At 48.7% G+C, this 22,074-nt stretch overlaps 1 protein-coding gene across 3 annotated transcripts in view; it reads left to right on the top strand.

The window, feature by feature from the left end:
- Positions 1-22,074, top strand: part of LOC127576693 (CREB3 regulatory factor-like) — a 73,131-nt gene that overhangs the window by 32,680 nt on the left and 18,377 nt on the right. For 2 of the 3 annotated variants that reach the window (XM_052027345.1, XM_052027346.1), the window contains 5 exons: positions 8,212-8,396; positions 13,785-13,910; positions 17,939-18,944; positions 19,944-20,135; positions 21,424-21,613. In XM_052027345.1, coding sequence (XP_051883305.1) covers positions 8,388-8,396; positions 13,785-13,910; positions 17,939-18,944; positions 19,944-20,135; positions 21,424-21,613 — 1,523 coding nt within the window. In that variant the 5' untranslated portion in view covers positions 8,212-8,387. The remainder of the gene's footprint in view (positions 1-8,211; positions 8,397-13,784; positions 13,911-17,938; positions 18,945-19,943; positions 20,136-21,423; positions 21,614-22,074) is intronic. The other variant, XR_007957274.1, reaches the window with a different exon arrangement.

Here is a 22,074-nt window from a genome sequence, read left to right as displayed (position 1 = left end):
GTCCCTCCAGTCCCTTCAGATTCATGTGTCTGTCTAAAAGCCTCCTGAACTCCACCAAATTTCCCACTTCTACTACTACCCCAGTCACCTACCACTCTCCGCGTTTTTAGAAAAAAAAACTTGTCTCTCACTTTGCCTTTAAACATCCTTCCCATTTTCTGCCCCCCCCCCCCCCCACCCCCAAACCCCAACCTTTAAAGAATGTCCTCTGGTGTTTGTCATTTCTGACTGTCTACCCTATCTACGCCCCTCATAATTTTTAAAAACCTCTGTCAGGTCTCCCCTCAGCCTCCGATACTCTAGGGGGAACAACCCAACTTTGCCCAACCTCTCCTTATAGCTCATACCCACTAATCCAGGCAGCATCCTGGTGAACCTCTTCTGCACAGTCTCCACATCCTTCCTGTAATGGGGCAACCAGGACTGCATTCAATACTCCAAGTGCGGTCTGACTAAGGTTTTATATAGCTGCAGTGTGACTTCCTTATTCTTATACTCAACACCCCTGCCAGTGAAGGCAAGCGTGCCGTACACCTCCTTTACCACCTAATCCACTTGCGTAGCCACCTTCAGTGAACTATGGACCTGGACCCTCTGTACCTCAATAATTTAGTTGCCTCTGTACTGATGTAAAGGGCTTTTAAAGAAAACCAGATATAGTGGCTTGGTTGAGCTTCCAACCACCATTAAGATAAATGTATATAATAGAACTATACAGTGCAGGCTGTTCAGCCCACTGGCTGAGTGTGAACCCTTTGAAAGAGCTCTCTCTTTGCCCCCGCTCTCATTTCCTTGTCAACAATCTGTCCAATTCCTCTTTGAAAGTTACCATTAAATCTGTCTCCATTGCACGTTCAGGGAGCACACTCCAGGTAGAACATAACATTGTGAAAACACAAATCCAATTTCCTTCCTCTCCCACCCCTTCTCCACAAAAGCATTTTGGTCGAGTTGTTTTGAATCTGTGTGCTCTGGTGACTGACCCTCCTGCCTGTGGGATCCGTTCTCCCTGTGTACCTTTTGATGGTTCCTAGACTGAAGTCAAAATTAAAACACCGCCAAGTGGTTCCATTGGTATCTTTAGCCCAGCTGTGGAGTCCTGTGAGCAGTTCTGCTCCTCTTGTGGAGGTGATGGGAAAAACGAAAGGCAAAGTCACTGATATTTTACCAGAGTTGGAAGGTTAGAGAGTCATTGTCATAGAGACAGCAGGGAAACAGGCCCTTCAGTCCACTGAGTTTGTACCAGCCCAATTACACCTAATCCCATTTATTCTGCCCACCAACTCCCCCCTGCCCCCCAGATTCTACCCCTCCACCTACACACATATAATGTACAGCGGCCAATTAACTCACCAACCTGCACATCTTTCAGACGTGGGAGGAAACCAGAGGGTCCGGGGGAAACCCACATGGTCACAGGGAGAACGTGCAAACTCCACACGGACAGCGCCCGAGGTCAGGATTGAACCTGGGTCTCTAGAGCTGTGAGGCAGTGGCCCTACCTGCTGCACCACTGTGCTGCCTCAGAACAATCTGGGGATCTTTCTTCTGGAGAAGAGGTAACTGAGGGGTGACCCAATGGAAGGGGATTTGAGGGTGGATGTGGAGAAGGTTTCTGCTGATCCATTGGTGGGATGTGGGTATTGCTGGTGTGGAAGGCGTTTATTGCTCCTCACCAATTGCCCAATGGACTGCTGCCTATTCCGAGGGCAGTGGGTCTGGAGTGATGTCTTGGCCAGACTGGGTAAGAGTGTTGAATCTTTTCGCCTGAAGGATGCTGGTGAAGCAGCTGGCAGTGAGGTCTGCTTCTTGCCCATCACTGAAACAGCCCTTTTTAAGTTCTGGATTTATTTAACTGATGTATTTAAATTCCCCAGCTCCATGGTGCTGTTTGAACTCTGGTCTCTGGATCAGTGGTCCAGGCAAGACCAGAACCAGGGGCCACGCCAAGATAGGCTGGTCTCCATCCAATCCAAAGGGAATTGTGGGACAACACACAAAGGTGCTGGAGGAACCCAGCGGGTCGGGCAGCATCTGTGGGGGGGGAAAATGGACAATCGACGTTTTGGGTCGAGACCCTTCGCCTGGACTGGGGAGATGGCCAGTGTAAAGGGGTGGGGCCAGAACTGGCAGGTGATAGGTGGATCCAGGTGAGGGAGGGGGGAGAGTGGGGATGGTGTCTGAAGCTGGGAGGTGATAGGTGGAAGTGACAAAGGGCTGAAGAAGATGGAATCTGATAGGAGAGGACAGTGGGGCATGGAATCAAGGGAGGGAGGTGGGAAGGGGAACCAGTGGGAGTGGTGTGTGGGTGATGGGCGGATGGAGAGGAAAGGGATGACGGAACAGTTGGATCAGGAGGGGAGGGTAAAGGTGTGGGGGGGCGGGTGGGGTGGGGAGAGAGGGACAGAGGGGAGCGGTTCCCAGAAGTTTGAGAATTTGATGTTCATGCCATCAGGTAAGAGACTGCCCAGGAAGAATATGAGGAGCTGTTCCTCTGACTACTTTACCCAGAGTGTGTTTGGGAATGTAGAAGCAATTACAGTTTACAAAAGCAGAGATGCAGTTGAGGAGAAGCTGAATAAACACTTTGGTTTTTGGTATCGGTTTATTATTGTCACTTGTACTGAGGTACAGTGGAAAAACTTGTCTTGCAAACCGATCGTACAGGTCAATTCATTACACAGTGCAGTTACATTGAGTTAGTACAGAGTGCATTGATGTAGTACAGGTAAAAACAGTAATAATGCAGAGTAAAGTGTCACAGCTACAGAGAGAGTGCAGTGCAATAAGGTGCAAGGTCACAACAAGGTAGATCATGAGGTCATAGTCCATCTCATTGTATAATAGTCTTATCACAGTGGGATAGAAGCTGTCCTTAAGTCTGGTGGTACGTGCCCTCAGGCTCCTGTATCTTCTACCCAACGGAAGAAGAGAGAATGACCTGGGTGGGTGGGGTCTTTGGTTATGCCGGCTGCTTCACTAAGACAATGAGAGGTAAAGACAGTCCAAGGAGGGGAGGTTGGTTCCTGTGAAGGACATGGATGATATGCTGGTGGGATTGGTGGACAAGTGTGGGTACAAACACCATCACCCATGTTTGGTGCTTAATGGTTTGTGTCTGGTTTAAAGATTGAAAAATCCCCATGGTTTTAACAGATAAAGCAGAGTTAGCTTGTGGGCCGTAACCTTCGTCCATGCCATCTTCACATGTTGTCAGTGTTTTTAATATAGTTTATTACTCAATGAACGGTACTGGGCATCACGGGAAACTACCTACAGTCTTAGGGTAAAGAGAGCAAGGTCTACCCAAGCGTAACACTTAAAGCTGACAACACTGCCAGTGTGAATCCAACCCAAGTACTTGTAATTCCACGTCTGTCTACCACAGGAACTTTCAGCAAATGGGGAGAAAGGCTTGGTCTGCTGCACACACATTGATTGGGAACATGGTGCTAATCCTGACCTGGGTAAAGTACCAAGTCAGACCAGCACAGCCCGTGCTGGCTCTGGTACAGCTGGCCAGGTCCTGACAGCCACAGGTCGGGTGGTTTGGTTGCACTGAATGCTGGTGATTCAGACGCCCCACCACTGGTGCTGGCATTGTTATAACATGATGAGGTTTCTCGAGAGGTGCCCATTATAAATTAGCCACATATAGTGATGTCTCTATGGCCAGCCAGAGTACAGGGTGGGTAACTTCCCCCGTCAGTCAAAGAACCGGCATCCTTGCAGCTGTAAGTGGCTGAAACTGCTTTTGTGCTTTCAATTTATGTGCACCTATCCTCTGTTCCATTTTTCTGGGGGAAAATAATCCTGCTTTTGCTGGGAGAAGTTGCTGCAGTTTCTTCTCCCTCTGCTCTTTTTAATGCTTTTGAATAAGGTGACTTTGTTTGCTGTAGACTGGATTCACCCTATTCCTGCTCTTTGAGTAATGAACTGTTGGCAACAGTTGTCAAATGGCATTAATGTTTCAGGTTAGTGAATTCTCATCAGTTCCAAAAGAGGCTCATTGACCTGAAACATTAACCTTGTTTCTCCCTCCACAGATGCTGCCTGACCTGCTGAGTGTTTCCGGCATTTAGTTTTTATTTCACATTTCCAACATCTGCAGTTTTTATTTTATTTTCAATTATAGTTGGAATAAGTACCTTGTTGTAAACAATGGCTGCAAAGAAGCATAATGGGGAAAGTAAATGTGTGTGTGTGTGTTTAGAATTAACATTTTTATTTGAAATAGTTCCTCATACACTTTTAAAGGAGCAAGGTCTTGCATGGTAACTCTCACACCAAGTTTTTAAGTTCCTGTTTTTGTGCTGCAAAATAGTAGTTTTTGTCAAATTTTATGGGCTCTCTTTAACCTCCCTCTCTCTTACTTCAGCACTGTCTGTGAATGGAGTCCAGTGTTTCAACACACTCAGAACAATGCTCTATCATTAACTTGCATCTTTGCATTTTATTTAGGGCTTGAACTTTGTGGCTCAATTTCTGTTGGTCAAGTATTTTCAATTATTTAAGAAAATACTTAAGAACTTTTAACTTTGGACACATCAACTTTTGGACTCTCAAAGCAGAGTTAAGTCAGAATTATTGGTAGTAATATTTGCAAAGAGGTTTAGGTTCTGTATTTCATCAATGAAATAATTTTTCTCAAGCCATTTCCACTCCAGGGTTTGTTCTGGCTTTGCTCAAACCACTGACCAGTACATCTCACTCACAAGTGAGACAAGCCAGAGGTCTGCGTGAGTATTTTGGAAACAATGAGCAGTATTCTTAAAGCAGATGTAAATCCAGCAGGTTGATATTTGGAGCTGCTACAAGAGTTTTATAGGTGGGGGAAATGTATATAAAAAAACATTTTTTTTCGCAGGGGTATTTAAAGATTTTTTTATTGGTTACAACCAAAGATTTGAGCCCCGTTACACATTGTGGGCACAGCTGTTAGTGCCGCTGCCTCGCGGCTCCAGTGATCTGGATTCGATACTGACCTTGGACGCTGTCTGTGTGGAGTTTGCACGTTCTCCCTATGACTGCGTGGGTTGCCCCCAGGTGCTCTGGTTTCCTCCCACATGCTCCAGTGTGAAGCTGAGGGGTAGAATCTGGGAGGTGGTTAATGGGAATGTGGGGAGAAGAAAATAAGATCAGTGTAAGTAGGAGCTTCTCAGTCAGCATAGTCTTGATGGGCTGAAGGGCCTGTTTCTGTGTTGTATGACTCTAATTTGTATTTATTTAGAAAATGAACCCCAGTATTAGTCGGGTATTTCAACAGGGAACTGGATGGCCCTAGAGGGAGAATAACTTGCAGGGCAGTTGGGAAAGAGCAAGGAATGGGACTGATGGAATTCCTCTACCAGCAGCTGGACTTATTGGGCTGAATGGCCTTCATCTTGCTGTAACAACTCCGGTTCTCTTTCAATTTGCCTTGGTTCTTTCCCAGCCCCTCTGCTCTCCTTGCCCTGCTGTAAAGGTCTTCTGTGTGGCACCTGGGGTCATAACCCTGGGGGCTTGAGTCGGATCAGCTTATAAAGAAATGTGCTCATTTCCCAGTTCCACTGCACTTTGACTGTTTCTGTCTTGGCTTTCAAGTGAAGCGTTGACCTGTTTTATGTTTGTATTGCGTTCCAATTATTTTGTCGTCGTCCTTTTGTTGTGTGCAAACAGTCAGCTCCATTTTGCATTAAACTTTGCCTCATCTTTCGCTGAGTCTTTCTCCCCCCCCCCCCCCCCCCAAAAAAAAACACCTCTTTCCTTGGGGTGTGTGTACACAGTGGTGGGCAAATTGGGGAGGGTACGATTTTTAAACCAACTTGAGGGGCCCAGGAGACCAGGAACGTACACCTGTCTTGCACCCTACAATATTGGCTTCAACAGAGATTGAACTGGGGGCCAGTGTTAAACCAGCATTACACCTGACCTCCTGGGTTTAATTGTAGACACACTGGGTTAAAGTTGGGCACTTTATTCATAATAAAAGACAAACTATATACAATTATAAAACAGTGCAAACCTTTACAATCTTCTACAGATCATTCATTAGTGTTACTTTTTTTAATATAAAAAAACACAGCATCAATGCCGCACGTGTGGCTCCCCAGGGGCTACCCAGTCCCATATTTACAATATTTAAGGGGCTTTCTTGCCTGACCCCGCCCCTCCCTCTCCAGTGGCAGAAGAACCCTAAACTGTCGTCCTTCCCCACCAAGCCTTTGCATTGGCTGTACCCAGCTTCAGTTCATCCCTCAGCACATACTCCTGCAGCCTGGAACGTGCCAGTCGGTAGCATTCCCCTACGGACATCTCACAGTGCTGGGAGACCAACAAGTTTCGGGCCGACCAAAGGGCGTCTTTCACCGAGTTGATAGCCTTCCAGCAGCAGTTGACGTCCGTCTCTTTGTGTGTCCCCGGGAACAGCCCGTAGATCAGAGAATCCTGTGTTACGCAGCTGCTGGGGATGAACCGTGACAAGGACCCTTGCATCTTTCGCCACACCCTCCTCACAAACCCACAGCCTGCAAATGGGTGGGCGACCGTCTCGTTACCAGCGCAGTCCGTTTGCTGTTGATGTCAGAGGCTTTGCAGAAACTTGCCTCTGTTACTTGCTGCAGCTAACAGAGCCTCTGGTAGTTGCAAGCCTCCTCAAGGCCACTGTGGCTGATGTTTACCCAACAGCAAGGCTGGGCCGCACAGCTGTGTGCTTTCAGAACCACTGCACCACCCCCCACCCCGGCACAAACCCCGAGGGCAGCAAATCTTGTCTGGACAAATGCCTGGCATCTGGGACTAACCAACCAAACGTGTGAGTGGAACACTTTGAATTATCACAGCTGTTGATTCTTGGTGTGTTGCTCAATCTAAGAACTTCGTTGAACTGGTTACCTTGAGTGGGGGCCAGAGATGACGAGGGAATTTGTTTACACTGCGCTAACCTGTTTTGGGTACCTTGGCTAGCAGGAAGTCTCTGTATCTGGACTGTTCTGTTACCGACAGGGCTGCCACACACGATGCCACGAGCTGATCAGCTGCTCTATAACTGAGACTCTCTGGGGGAATTGTACATTGGAATTGCGGTCTGTTGTTTTGAATGCAGAATGTGTGGCTTGCCATCTCAAGTGACATTTGTGTGGATCTCCGGATCATTTCTGAGTACACACAATATTTGCTGTTAACTGCTGAATGTTTAGTGGAGTTGATTTAACCTCCACTTATGGAGAGGGGATTTTAGATTATTAGAGGGAGGCTTCGTGTAATGTACAAGTCCCACAGACTTCAGCACAGGAGGCATCTTGGTTGTCCGTGCCAGATAAATGTACTTAGTTAAACCACTGCCCAGCTGCTGTCTGTTGCCCTGTGTATCACAGCTCATCTGGTGGGGGGTTTAAAATGTGGAGTAGGTGTCTGCCTCCATCTCTGGCAGGGGGCTATCGGGGTTGGGGGAGGTGGGGGTTTAAAATGTGAAGTAGGTGTCTGCCTCCATCTCTGGCAGGGGGCTCCAGGGCCCAGTGTTCTTTAAGTGAGAAATACTTTCCTCAACTCCCTTCCAGGATACCTCAAATTCCCCTTTGTTACCAATCTCTCTGTTAATGGAAAGAGCCCATCGTTGTTCTGACTGGGTCTCTGGTAATTTTATGCACCTCCCCAGTTAAATCTCCTGCCTCTCCTTTTCTTGAAAAGGAAAGGACTCCAAATGTCTCTCCTCAGTACTGACTCATCTGGCGCTGGCTTCCCTTCCTCCCTTTTGCTCCCAGATGTAAAGTCTCCATCATCTCCTGGCCCCTCAAGCTCTGCCTGTGCCCTGGGTTCCCCCACAGCCCTACGTCCCTGCTCGTGAGCCTTGCTTTCCTGATGACGATCTGCAGAGAGGTTATCTTTGTGTCTGGTTCTATATCTCGGCCACACTCCACACACGGGACTTCGATTAAAAGCAAAATCCTACAGATACTGGAAATCAGTAAAGAAGGCAGAATGCTGGAAATGGTCAGCAGGTCAAGCAGCATCCATGGAGAGAGAAACGGGGCTGGCATTCATGTCAATGATCTTCCATCAGACCACCAGAATGTTCATTTCAAATGAAAGTGCATCCACCCACAATAGTCTGTGTCCCTCGATGCTGCCCAACCTGCTGAGTGTTTCTGGTATCTGGTTTTGCTTCTCATTGCCTCAATTGTGGAGCATCATAGCTGCATCTAATCTTCTTTCCTTGCCTCGCTCACTCAGGGATGAAGACGTTGGCTGCTCCTGAATGGGACGGACTTGAGCTCGAAGTTACTTACATCACCGCGATCCTCCTGTTGTCGGTCGGTAGTTGCCATTGAGAAGGATTTTGTGCCAGCTGACCGGGGTGCCTGTCGCCATTTTGCCCCTGTTCCGTGGCACCAACTCTCGGCTCGGTCATGCCACAGGTACGAACCCCTGTACGTTGTCTTCTTCCTCCCACTACCCCCAAAGTGACCCTGGCCTCGAGTGAGGGCTGGTGTGGCCACGTGTGTGTCTGCATTGTATGTGGCTCTACCTTCAGAAGGACCTGTAATGCTGTACGGGAAAGACGGCGTCGTGGATAAGCTATTCAGAGGCCTTGACCATGAGTTTAAATCCCACTGTTGCAGCTGGGAAATTATACTTAAGTTGTTAAATAGATCTAGAATAAAAATCACACTGTAACAGTGTTTGTTGTAAAAACCCACCTGGTTCACTGATGCTCTTCAGAGAATCTGCCGTCCTTACCCAGCCTGAACTGTAGGTGACTCCCAAACTCTCATGTAGTTAAATCTTAACTGGGGCATTTAAGGATCGCCAATAAATGCTGGCATCGTTGGTGACTCCCATTTTTTTATTTTTAACAACCTTGATATCGTGGGCCCTTCATTGCTTCAGCCATTGTGCCTCGTGTTTAACCCCACACAGCAGTTAGTGTTAGCAGTTCTGCCATGAACTTCCAACACTCTTCCCTTTTGTGAACTCTTTGACCAATTAGCTGCAAGTGTTTTGCCTTCATTTCCATCTGACTGGGCGAGGGGGGGGGGGGGGTCTAGTGGAGGGCGTCTGCTCATTGTGTTGGGTTTAGGAAGTTGGAGACCAGCCTGGGGAAGGATGGGAGGTTAGGATTGCACCCGTTTACAGCTCATGGAGTCTGCCCCACTGACATTGTAAACTACCCTTTTATGAAGCTGCTGCAGTGTGTTGTATCTCACCCATCGAACGCTGCACGTTAGTTGGCTCCGAGGTGGGGACACTGAGCTTGTTCACTGGGAGGTTTGAGTGTCCAACTCCAGGATTATGGTGGAGTCTCCAGGATTTGGAAATGTCCACACGAGAAGGCCATTCGGCCCACTGTGTCTGCCCCCTGCTGTCCTCCAAACCTTTAACCTTTTAATTCGTTGAATGGGTAGTGATCTGCTCACTTCATAGGACCATAAGGTACAAGAGCAGAATTAGGCCATTTGGCCCATCAAGTCTGCTCTGCCATTCAATCACGGTTGATTTTTATTTCAACACCATTATCCTGCCTTCTACCTGTAACCCTTAACCCCCTTACCAGTCAGGAACCTACCAATCTCTGCCTTAAATACACCCAAGTGACTTGGCCTCCACCGCCGTCTGTGGCAACGAAGTCAAAGATTCACCACCCTCTGCCTGAAGAAATTCCCCCTTTACAGATGTCCCTTTATTCTGAGGCTGTGCCCTCAGATCCCAGACACTCCCACTGGTGGAAGCATCCTCTCCTTGGTCCACTCTATCCAGGCCTTTCAGTATCCAGTAGGTTTCAATGCGATTTTTTTTTCTTTCCACCCCCCCCACCCCCCCCCCCCCGCCATCCTCCAGCGAGTACAGGCCCAGAGACATCAAACACCCCTTGTATGTTAACCCTTTCATTCCTGGGATCATTCTTGTGAACCTCCTGAACGGGGCATAAAATTGCTGACAATATTCCAAATGAGGGCTGACCAACATCTTATAAAGCCTCAGCGTTACATCATTGCTTTTATATACTAGTCCTCACCACTGGAGAGGATCAGAATATTTGCCAACTGGACTAATGGTATTATAAAGAAACTGATTTCATCTGGGAGCATTTTTATTAACTGTACCTTTTTGAAGTGGGTTTTGGGGGTGGTGATGGGGGTTATTTCATTGGGTGTAGCAACAGCAGGAGGGGGTCATGTGAGTCTTAAATACTCAAAAGACATTTCCCCATTGGAGTCTTTGGCCTTGATTGGATGATTTTACCTTCTCGCCTTTGCCTTCCCTTGTATCCCTGCATTGGTGCAGTGGTTAACTTAGAACTAGTAAACCAGAGGCCTGGATAAACAATCCAGAGTTAATAGCCTAGAATTAAGAAAAAATAACTGGTTATTAATAATGACCACAGAACCCACCTGGTTCACTAGGAGATTTGCTGCCCTTCCCTGGCCTGGCCTGACCCAACCCAACTGAACCCACAAAACTGATTTACTATTGTTTGCTCCCTAAAGGTGACCAAGCAAGTCACTATGTTCAACAATAATTAGATTGGGGATGGGCAATGAGTCCTTGTTCGTAAACCCCAGACCCCTTAAATGGATTTAAAAAAAAACCCAAGGGACTGATGCATTGTTGGAGGCAGCTTTTGTTTTTGGATTTTGATCCCATTGCTAGCTTGGGTAGGCCAGAGTCTACCCTTTCCAACTCAGTAACAGCGAAGTGTCTTCATTCCTTCTACATACAGTTGAGCCTCTGTCCTTAGCTGTCTGCCAGGAGAACGCCCACATAAGTTTTAAAACAACGCTAACCCAGTTAGCGCACAGTTGCCTGGAGATCATTGGCCTGCAAACGACATGGCAGCTCATCAGATCAAGCCAGGAGGAAAATTCTCACTTCAATCTCTGTTAGATTGGATTGTGTGGGATCTAAGGCCCGAACATTCTACCCAACCACTTCCACTGACCTGACGCAGACATGCAGAGCTGGGCAAGGCATCGTTCCGTACCCAGGGACAGCTTAGGTTGTTAGTGGTAACTAGGCCTCAGGATCCACCTCCTGAGGCCTCGCTCTCTGTTGCTGCTGTCAAGGCCTTTAAACTATTTTTAGCCCACGATATCCAAGCTCTATTCACTATGCATCAGTTCAATTTCTATAAACAATTTTTTTAAAGTAATTGTAAAAATCCTTTGTAGTCCTAAATATTAATTGTTAAGGTGATAAATTAGCCTCTTATCTGCAGTTACTATTTTATTCCGGGTTGGGTTGAGGGGAGTCGCCATCTCTCCCTGTTGTAACACCGCGGGATCGCGTGCACAGCGTGAACAACCCATCTCTCCAACTGGTCACTGCTCTGCCCTGGGACGGTCCTGTGATTTGACGCACTGGGGATGAACTGTGTGGGATCAGGCTGGTTTTAGTTGGTCTTACACCGTCCAGTACCACCTCTCGGTCCTGTTGGCACGATGTAGTCGTCTTGTGCCTGTGGCCAGTCCCACAGAGGACTTGCTGCTGCTTCAAGGCCCCAATGGGCCAAACATGCCCTCCTACGCCATACATCAGTGACCCCACTGGGTGACAAGAGTCCAAAAGGGTGGTGCCTTCTGAGGATCGTGCCGAACGGTTCCCGGGTGGCACTTGGTGAGGGGAATCCCATCCACCCGTGGAACGTTGAGTGTAGAACAAAGGTCAAACCTGTAAGTACAGCCAGATGTTAGGGCAGCTGTAAAGAATGTTTGCAGCTGTGTTGCACCTTTGATCCCAAAGCCGTGCTGATTGAAGTGCTTTGTGTGACGGTACACTGCAGGCAAACATACCAGCTCGTGTGCACAGCAAGATCCAACAAACAGCTGTCGGATAGTGCTGAACGCACAAACCGCTGGAGGAACTCGGCGGGTCAGGCGGCATCTGTGGACGGAAATGGAGGGTTGACATTTCGGGTTGAGACCCTTCATCTGGACTGAGAGGGGAGATGGGCAGTGTAAGGAGGTGAGGGGGTGATAGGCAGATGGGGGGGGGGGGAGTGGGGATGGTGTCTGAAGCTGGGAGGTGATAGGTGGAAGTGACAAAGGGTTGAAGAAGATGGAATCTGATAGGAGAGGAAGGTGGAGCCTGGAATCGAGGGAGGGAGATGGGGAGGGGAACCAGTGGGAGGGGTGTGAGTGATGGACAGGTGGAAAGAGGGTGATGGGGGTCAGGAGGAGAGGGAAAAGGGACGAGGAGTGGTTATTGGAAGGTTTAGTAGGGTTAGTTCAAGGGCAAATAGTGGGTGTGGTGTCCTGCCGTTTCCTTCTGAGGTCCCACTGGATGTGCCCTGAGACAGCAGGTGGGACGTCGGTCGTGGATGTCGGTCAGTGAGCCAGACCCTCTGGCAGTGCAGCACTCCCTCGGCACTGTAGAGGTTTGTTTAAGTGTATCTGCTGTTCAGGGTCTGTGTATCACTGGCAAGGCCAGCACTTGTTCCCCATTCCCCAATGCCCTTGAGGTGGCAGTGAGCTGCCTCCATCTCGGAGACTTGCCAAGCCATTACGTGGCGCGCAAGAGCCAACGACGTTGGTGGGTCTGGAGTTGCCACTGGCCAAACTGAGTAAGGATGGTGGAGTCCCCCTTTTGAAGAACATTGGTGAACTGGTCAGATTTGTATAACAAACCAGTGGTTTAGTGGTCATCGTTACTAAGACTAGTAGTTATCTGTCCAAATTCCAGGTTACTAATCGAGTGCGATGGTTGGTGGGACTCGAACTCCATTCTCTGGATCGTTGGTCCAAGGGTGGGTGCTCGGGGTTTGAACCACAACCTCCTCGGGCAATGAGATTCCCCCATCGCCACGTCCGTCCTCTGAGCGTGAAATGCATTTCTGCTGGCAGCTTTCTGAAAGGCGGAGGTTCACAAAGAGGTTTCCACGTAGCGGATGTTTTGTTCTGGATTACATGCGATGCTGATGATCCAGCTGCGTCTGTCTTCTGGAAAGATGAGTCACCCAGAGGCTACCACGGTAACCCAGAAAGCTCTTCAGTGTTAGTACAAGGAGCACTTCAAACCCTTCTCAAGCCTTGGCTAAACGTGTTCTGTGTTTGTATCCATTGCAAAGTAAACTATTGTCACAGGATTTTTCTGCCAAGGAAGGTCTAGTGTAACATTAGAGGCTTAATCTTGAAGGACAGCTGGAGTATGGCCAGCTGACTTCAATCTTTGCAGATTGCTGTTTCTAATTCAAGCAAAGATTGCAGAGAAGGTTTATGAGGATGCTGCCAGGACTCAAGGGACTGAGTTATAGGGAGAGGTTGGCCAAGCTGGGACTTTATTCCTTGGAGTGTAGGAGACTGAGGGGTGACTTTGGAGTTGTATTGACAGCACAGTGGCACAGCTGGTAGAGCTGCTGCCTCACAGATCCAGAGACCGGGGTTCAATCCCGACCCTGGGTGCTGTCTGTATGGAGTTTGCAAGTCCTCCCTGTGACTGTGTGGGTTTTTCCAGGTGCTCCGGTTTCGTCCCACGTCCCAAAAATGTGTGGGTCGGTGGGTTAATTGGCTGCTGTAAATTGTTCCTAGTATGTAGGTGAGGGATAGAATCTGGAGGGAGTTGGTGGGAATGTGATGGGATGTGTAAGTGGGTGGTTAATGTTTAGTACAAACAATGGGCCAAAGGGTCTCTTTCTGTGCTATGCGACTTTGACTCCAGAAGTAACTGTTGTTTGTATCCAGTGTTTGATCTTGGTCACTATGGGCCGAGACTTTCTAGTCTCTTGAAGCTTCCATCTTGATGGTGAGATGGTTGCTTCAATTAAACAAAAATCCTGTTGTGATCTGGACTAACTTCAATTTGTTTTACAGCCCAATGCCTGTGGGATGGAACCTGCGTTTGGGGATGCTTTTAGAAGCTGCTGCACGTGTTACTCCTCTGATCAAACTGTTGCAAGTCCGGACAGCAGCCCAGACTCCGGCTTCCTGTATGAACAGGTACAGGGACGGTGGATGTTTTCAGACAGCAGAGTCCTGTAACGTGAGGCAGGAGCGAAACTGGGACCATCAGTAAGGGTAGAGATGGATGTAAACCCTGCAGCTGTACAACAGGCACGTCCTCCATCTGATGGTGCCTGGGATACTGAATGTGATGTGTGAGCAAAACCAGATCATGGGATTTCACAGCACAAGGAAACCATTTGGCCCATGTTTCCTGTACCAGCTCCTCAAAAGACCCTCTAATTAGTCCTGTAAATTATCTTTTTTTCACGTATATATCTAATGCCTCTCTGAAAGTCGCTATTCAATCTGAAAGCCTTTCTGCCAAAGTGTTCCAGTTTCATTGCATCATCCTACGGGGGGTTTGGCAGCCTTGGTGAAGGTAATGTACTGGATGTTCACCCCTTATCAGAAGGGACCCAGCCCACACCCACTTGCCCACCTTTCAACCCCTCGGATAAACATTCATGACACCAGGGACCAGCAGTGACCCCCACTCAGGGAGAGTCAGACCTTCCCTCAATGGTCACCAGAGGGGAGCACTGTGGTGCCGAGGGCAGGTCAGAGGTTGGGTGTGAGATGGTGAGTCGCTTGTCACCTGATCCCTTGAAGCTTTCCCATCATTTACAAGACGTGAGTCATTGTGTCACAGAGTCATGCAGCACAGAAACGGGCCCTTCGGCCCAACTCGTCCATGCTGACCCATCTAAGCCAGTCCCATTTGCCTGTGTTTGACACCTCTAAACTGTCTACCTGTCCAAGTGTCCTTAAATGTTGTTGCAATAATGCCATGCCCTCCGTTTACCTCTGTGCAGGAAGTTCGACACCATCCAGGACACAGCACTCTGCTCCAATGGCTCCCCATTCACCAGCTGAAACATTGATTCCCTCCAGCTCTGATACACGGCCAGGCCACTCCCGAACTATGACCTCCTCCACTGAGAAGGGTGAGGGATCACCACCACCCAGATGTTGCCCACCAGCTCCCACACCCCTGACCTGGAAATGTATTGGCGTTCCTTCGTCACTGGGTCCAAGTGTTGGAGCTGCATCCCCGACTGCACTGTGGGGGCACCTTCACCGGGACTGCAGTGGTTCGAGAGTGGCTCAGCCATGCCCCCCCCCCCCCCCCCCCCTCCCCACTCGGCCTTCGAGGGCAGTTAGGGACAGGCAATGAATGCTGGTTGGTGACATCCAGATCCCAAAAATGAATATATTTTAAAGCGTGTATAATCAGTCGGTGGTCTTGGAGCAACCACGTATGGACCCACTGTTGCCCTGGCACCCATGTAAAGCTACCTCTGGTGCCTTTGCCGCATTAGGTGAGGTAGCATCCATGGTATGTCGAGCAACTGTGCTCCGGTGCACGCTGTACACCAGGCGTGGTAGACCAGTGTCTGTGCACGCTGTACACCAGGCGTGGTAGACCAGTGTCGGTGCACGCTGTACACCAGGCGTGGTAGACCAGTGTCGGTGCACGCTGTACACCAGGCGTGGTAGACCAGTGTCTGTGCAATTGATGGTGTTAACATTTGGCACTGGATTGAAGATCCATCCATCCAAAAGTAAGAAACAATGAATCTAAAGGAAGGGAGGCTTGGATTTTGGAATGTGGCAGTGCAGGAGGAGGACACGTCCCTTCATCTACTTCCACCTGTTATCCAATTGCTTCTGTCCACCTCTCCCCTTCTCCTACCTGGGTCCATCTGCCCATCATCCTTCGCTGCTCCTCTGCCCACCAGTCACCTACTACCCTCCACCGCTCTCGCCTCTCCCTTTCCCTTTATACTGGCTACCTTTTCTCTCCACTCTTGGTCCGTTGTGGGTAAGAATGTGGAAAGAATGGCTCTCCTGTCGGTGAAGGGTCGGTGTTGACCTAAGCTTGAGACATGGTTGGTTAACAAACATTCAAAGGGATGTGGAGAAATATATTTGGTCTCGCAAACGTTCCAACCCTCAGTCCCCCGTACCCTCAGTATCTCCCCACATCTTCGTTGTCCCTCTGTCCCCCTTCCAGTCCCTGCCTCTACCGTTCCTCAGCTACTGTCTCCCTCGCTTCACTCCCTCCCTCCCTCTTCTCACAGGCATTTATGATTGTGTCATTTAATATTCTATTCCCACATGGATCACTGATTGGCTGCGAGTTTGTCGAATGGCGTGACTGGTGGATCAGCTGCCTGCCTTTGTCCCTAAGTAAATGTTAACCAGCCAGTCGGGGTTTTAAGTAGAGATGTTATAATCCAAGCTCAAATTCTCATAAACCTGGGGATTGGAGTCCACTTACTGAGAGTGGCATCAAGAAAGATATTAGTGGCCTTGATGTACAAACCTCTCCTTTTAGATAGCCTGGGGTGAAAGTGTTGAGGACTAGGCAGGACATTGGACCCCATTTATACACCAGTTGGGACAAGTGGAAGAAAATTCTCTTTGTGTTTATATTTTTAAAAAAATAGAGGCATAGATAAGGTGGACAGTAACAGCCTTTTCCCCAGGGTAGGGGAGTCCAAAACTAGGGGGTATAGATTTAGGGTGAGAGGGGAAAGACTTAAAGGGGACCTGAGGGGCAACTTCTTCACGCAGAGGGTGGTGAGTGTGTGGAACGAGCTGCCAGAGGAAGTGGGTGAGGCAGGTACAACAGTGTCATTTAAGAAGCACTTGGATGGGTAGATGCAGGGGTGGGGCTCGGAGGGGTATGGGCCAATCACAGGAAATTGGGACTAGCTGGTTGGGCACCGTGGTCGGCATGGACTGGTTGGGCTGAAGGGCCTGTATCCGTGCTGTATTGCTCTGAAATTTAAAAAATAAAAGATACTTGGATGTTGGAAATCTGAAATAAAAACAGAAGATGTTGTGAGAACTTTCCACTACCCACTACCTGCCTCCCCCCCCCCCCCCTCCCCACTTCACCTGAACTCGCCCATAACCTGCCAGCCTGTGCTCCTCCTCCACCCACCCACCCTTTTATCCCGGCTTCTGCCCTCTTCCTTTCTAGTCCTGATGAAGGGTCTCGGCCCGAAACGTCGACTGTTTATTTCCCTCCATAGATGCTGCCTGACCTGCTGAGTTCCTCCAGCACTTCCTGCGAGCGGCTCCAGATTCCAGCATCTGCAGAATTCCTTGCGTCTCCATGTTGTGAACACTTAGTGGGTCAGGCAGCATCTATGGAAGGAGAAACCGATGCTAAAGGAAGTGGGTGACAAAGTGGTTCAGTAACTGTTTCCATTTCGATTCAGATTTAATCAACTGAATTTAAATTCCCAGCTGCCATGGTGGGATTTGAACTTGCAACTCTGAAGTGGGAAGAATGGGGAGATCGTGTTACTGGTGATGATGGTGTGAGACTGGGTGGGTGGAGGGACAGAGGGGTCTGGGTGTACAAATACACTAACAGCTGGCCCGCAAGTTAGCAGGGCAGGAGAGAGCAGACCAAAGCCCAGAGAGACCATTGCAGGGAAATTGTGCTAAATCTGTGTCAGACCTCGATCAGACCACGTACGGTCCTGGTCAAAGGAACCAGAGATGGTGCAGAGAAGTTACAAGGATGACCCCAGAAAAGAGGTATCATGGTGAGCAGGCAGTGTCTCTTCTACTTGAGGAGAGAGGTTGGGTGGAGACCCGGTGGGGGGGGGGGGGGCGTGTAAAGTGCCGAGGGGTGTTGATGGAGCAGATGCAGAGAGAACGTCCCTGCTTGTGGGGAAGAGGGTAACCAGTATCAGAGAGTCAGCAAGAAATCCAACATGGAATTCCAGAGAAATTCCTTTCCCCAGAGAGTGGTGAGAATGTGGAGCTCACTCCCACAGGGAGGGGTGGGGGTGGAGAGTGTTGAAGGGGAGGCTGGACACAGAGGAGGCGACAGAGGGTCACGCTGATAGATTGTGATGGGAAAGGCGGGGGAAGGCTCCAGTGGAGCACAAACTGGTTTGGCCAAATGGCCTGTTTGGTGTCATATATTCTATGTAAGGGAGTGAAAGGAACACGTATAAACAGAAAATATTAGTCATTGCTTTTTCTTTTGTCAATCCCAGGGACGCCAGTTGGCTTATACTAACAGCTCCAGGAATGATCTGCTGAGTCTGAACTTGTACAGGAGCCCAATGAAGGAGAACATCGAGCTCCTGAGTGACCTGGTGGACGATGAGCCGTCTGACAGCACCAGATGTGAGCGCTGGGATGTGTCGGCTCTCGAAGACTTCACCAAGTACACCAAGGCTGACCTTTGGAACAATAAAGAGTTGGACTTGCTGGGCTTGGACGAGAACACAAGTCCTTACCAAAACGAGGCCAGGGTTTCTCAGACACCAACGCTGGCTGAACTGAATGCGGATGACTCTCAGCAGGTGGGTGACTCCTGGTGTCTGCTACGGACAGCAAGGGAAGCTTCTCCATTCTCCGGCAGGTTGGACACTGCTGGTAGAGCCACAGAGGCCTCCAAGAAATCCAACTCGATGGATTCTTTAATGGATTCTGACTTCCACTCAGACGGTGGTATGTTTTTTCAGAGAAGAGAAGACCAACTTGGCCACTTGAAGAGCATCGTGCCCAGTAACAACATAACGGGCCCCAGAAATGTCGAAGTGCCCCCCAAATCTGGGAATCGCCTCCTCCCTCACCAAACGGCTCATCCCAGGGCCCCTGCAGATGCTGCGTCCGGCCCGGAAGAAGAAGCCACTCGTGACCGAACAGGACCAAGCTCCTGGAAGCAGCCCAAGCGATCGGTGGCCGCTGAGCAGAGGGAGATGGGGATGGAGAAAGCCAGCATTAACAAGGGAGGTGGCCAAATCTACCAGCCTCCCTTCCCTGCCTGGCGGGCAATTGTGGAGCCTGCTCCAGAGGCCGGAGCTGAACTGAAGTACGAGGAGCACAACTACTCCCTGTTCAGCGCGGAGGGTCTGGGATTGCATCAGAGTGAAGACCGACCAGAGGCCGAGGATGGTTCGGACTCCGAGCAGGACGATAGTGAGAATGAAGATGAGGAGGAGGAAGACTATGATGAAGATAAAGATGACTTCAGTGATTACCTTTCTGAAGCAGGTATACCGCAGATAGTTGTTTTCAGTTCCCCATTTAGTGTTGACCTGACCTGGGCCTTGCCAAGGGTAGTTGGGAAAAGTTAACGTGGAGCAGTGTACAGAGGTCAAGTGACGGGGCAGGTTTGGGGAAGTCAGTACTCAGGGCAGGAGAGATCGGGAGGGAAGTGGTAAACTCTTGCTCCTTGCAGGATGGGTGCATGGTAACACAAAGGTTGTTAATGAGCAATTCATCCAAGGGCAGGAGTTCTGATCCCACCGCAGCAGCTGTGGAGTTTAATTTTGAAGTAACTAAATAAATCTGGTTGGTATATTTGGTCAGCTATGGTCGAGTTTATGGGTTGATAACTGGTTTATTATTGTCCCATGTACTGAGACACAGTGAAAAGCTTTGTTTTACATGCCATCCATACAGACCATTCCAAACCGCGTGACCTTCTGATAGTTCCAGGATCTTGTCTCCAATTCTAGCCATGAACTGGTTTGACTTTTCCCGATGACTTGTTGTACATCTTGTATATTGATCTTAACAAGTGTCATGTGCACAGGTGCAATGAGAAACCTTACTTGTAGCAGCGTCACAGGCACATAGTATCAGAGACACAACATTCTCAAGAAAAACATAAATTAAACCTGAACTGTACAGGAAAGAACACAATTAGAACAAAAGAAAAACAAAGCCCATCGTAGTACAAAGTGGTCATAGTGTTGTTACACTGAGGTAGTGATTAGGGTTGTGCAGGTTGGTTCAAGAACCAAATGGTTGAAGGGAAGTCGCTGTTCTTGAACCTGGTTGTGTGAGACTCCGACTAACTGGTCTGTTTGCCAGAGAGATGATGGTTTGGTTCTTGGTTTGACTTTTCTGCTCCCCTCTCCCCCAGTCAAGAAGTGTTGGATGTAGAGGTGGACATGTCACAGAAGCAGGACTCTCCGAACAAGCTCTGCCGTGAATTATTCCATTTAAGAGTGAGCCACCCTTTCCATGTTCATTCATCTCTTCCAGGAAACGAGCATGAGGTTTCTGCTGACGTTGCCTCGGAAACGGGCGTTAGGAGACTGAAGCGCCGTTACTTCTGGGAGTACAGCGACAGCCACGCCACGCCCAGCAAGCAGGAGCGTATCCTGCAGCCTTCGGAGTGGGACTCCTCAACGTTACCCAGTAACGTCTACCAAAAGGAGAATGGGGTCGGACAAGGTAAAACCAAGATGGTACAGTGGTGCTGGTCATCTTACCCCTTGGTTTGACTGTCTGGGTCTTTGCTCCAGAATCCTGGCCTCTCTGGCTTCTGTGAAGCACTTTGAACAATTTTCTTCCATCAGTTATATACCGTGAAATCCAGCGTACATCATTCCTTCCCTTTTGGAGACTTCAGTCTCAGAAAAGCATCTTCTGGGATTTAATGAAACTTTTCCCCTAAATGCTTTCAATAAACAAAAGCAAAGAAAAAATTCAAGTTTTGAAACCCTACTTGTTCATTAATAATGTAATTTATTATATTTTACCTATGAAAATACAGATGTGGTATTTAAAAATTGTTCAATTCTACTGAGCCTAATTTTATTAGAGAATTTTCTGACTCTTCTAGAAGAACCCGGACGGGTGACTTGGGATCAGATTTTATAATAGTTGTAAGCTGCCGTTATCTGAAGTGTCCTTGAGTCATGGAGCTGAACAGCAAAGAAATGGCCATTCATCCCATCACATCCATGCTGACCTTTTGCCCATCGGCGAGACTCTCACACCAGGACCGTACCCTCCTCTGCCTTGACTGTTCAAGTGTCGATCTAGATACCTCTTTCTTTTGACTGTATCTAATTCCACTGCTGCCTCTGGCAGCAAGTTCCAGATATCAACCACTCTCTGTGTATATTTTTTTTTATGCCCTCTCATTTTTGACTCTCCTACATGGCAAAAAGGCTCTGACTATCTCCCCCCATCTGTGCCTCTCATAATCGTTTATACCTCTACCAGGTCACCCTTCACTCAAGGGGAAAACAAGCCCAGCCTCTCCAATCTCTCTCCATAACTAAAGTCCTCCAATCCAGGTGATGTCATGGTGACTCTCCTCTGCACCCTCTCCAACACAACCAAATCCTTCCTACCGTGTGGTGACCAGAACTGTACTCAATACTCCAGGTGCAGTCTCAAGCTAATGTCTTGTACAACTGCTGCATAACATCCCAATTCCTGTACTCCGTGCCCTGACTGAAGCCTCAGAGCTCTCTCAATCTCTCACCATTTACATGGCATGCTTTCTTTTTTTAAAAAAAAATTTCCTGCCAAAATGGCTAAGTTCTCATTTTCTCAATTATACTCCACTTGTCAGATCTCTGCTCCCTCATGCTGACAACCTACATCCCTCCTTGTGTACTACTCCCAGCTTGCTTTCCCGCTCCTCTTCTGCAGCCAGGGGTGAGACCGCACTCCGCGCCTCGGGACCACTTTCCCACGTAGCCTTTTCTTTATCATTTTTGCGATCCAGGGCGGAGATTGGCGAAAAAGTCCCGCCGCACGGATGTCGACGACTTAACTCCGAACCCACGCAAGCTGCTCCACATCGGAGAGGAACTGAAGAAGCTGAACAAGGTAATTGATGACCTAAGACCAGTGAGTGAACTGCCGATGAACGCCAGACCCCGGTCCAGAAAGGAGAAAAATAAACTGGCCTCTAGGTAAATAAACACCAGCCGGCAAACCAGGCGAGCGATGTCGGTAGACTTTCGTTTCTCGGGCGCGTGCTTCACGTTCCCCAATTTCTCGTGCTTTATTTCTGTAAATACTTTGTTAATTCTCATCCTCCTGAATGAACTCTCTGCAGCTGTGGAAACTAGCAAATGCAATCTGATTTATAGTCTGTCATATATTGTCAACGATGATCTGAGTCAACAGACGGAATGTGAACTGGTGATTCCCTTGACTGCATCACAATGTGTGATGGGGATTGAATTGAAGCACAAAATTTTGGGAAGTATCCTCCACTTTGTTTCTGGTGGACTTGCCCTGCTGTGGTTGGGAGAAGCTGCTGTAGTTTCCCCCTCCTGCACTTTTATGACTAAAATACTGTTGGCTGTACAATCAACTGTATCAGACACCAGTCCTGCCCTTGTCCCTGACCCAAAACTGTCAATATCAC

Source organism: Pristis pectinata, chromosome 12, assembly GCF_009764475.1.
Source record: "Pristis pectinata isolate sPriPec2 chromosome 12, sPriPec2.1.pri, whole genome shotgun sequence".
Taxonomy (NCBI): Eukaryota; Metazoa; Chordata; class Chondrichthyes; order Rhinopristiformes; family Pristidae; genus Pristis; species Pristis pectinata.
Note: the sequence above shows the minus strand (reverse complement) of the source record. Positions and strands in the feature narration are given on the sequence as shown.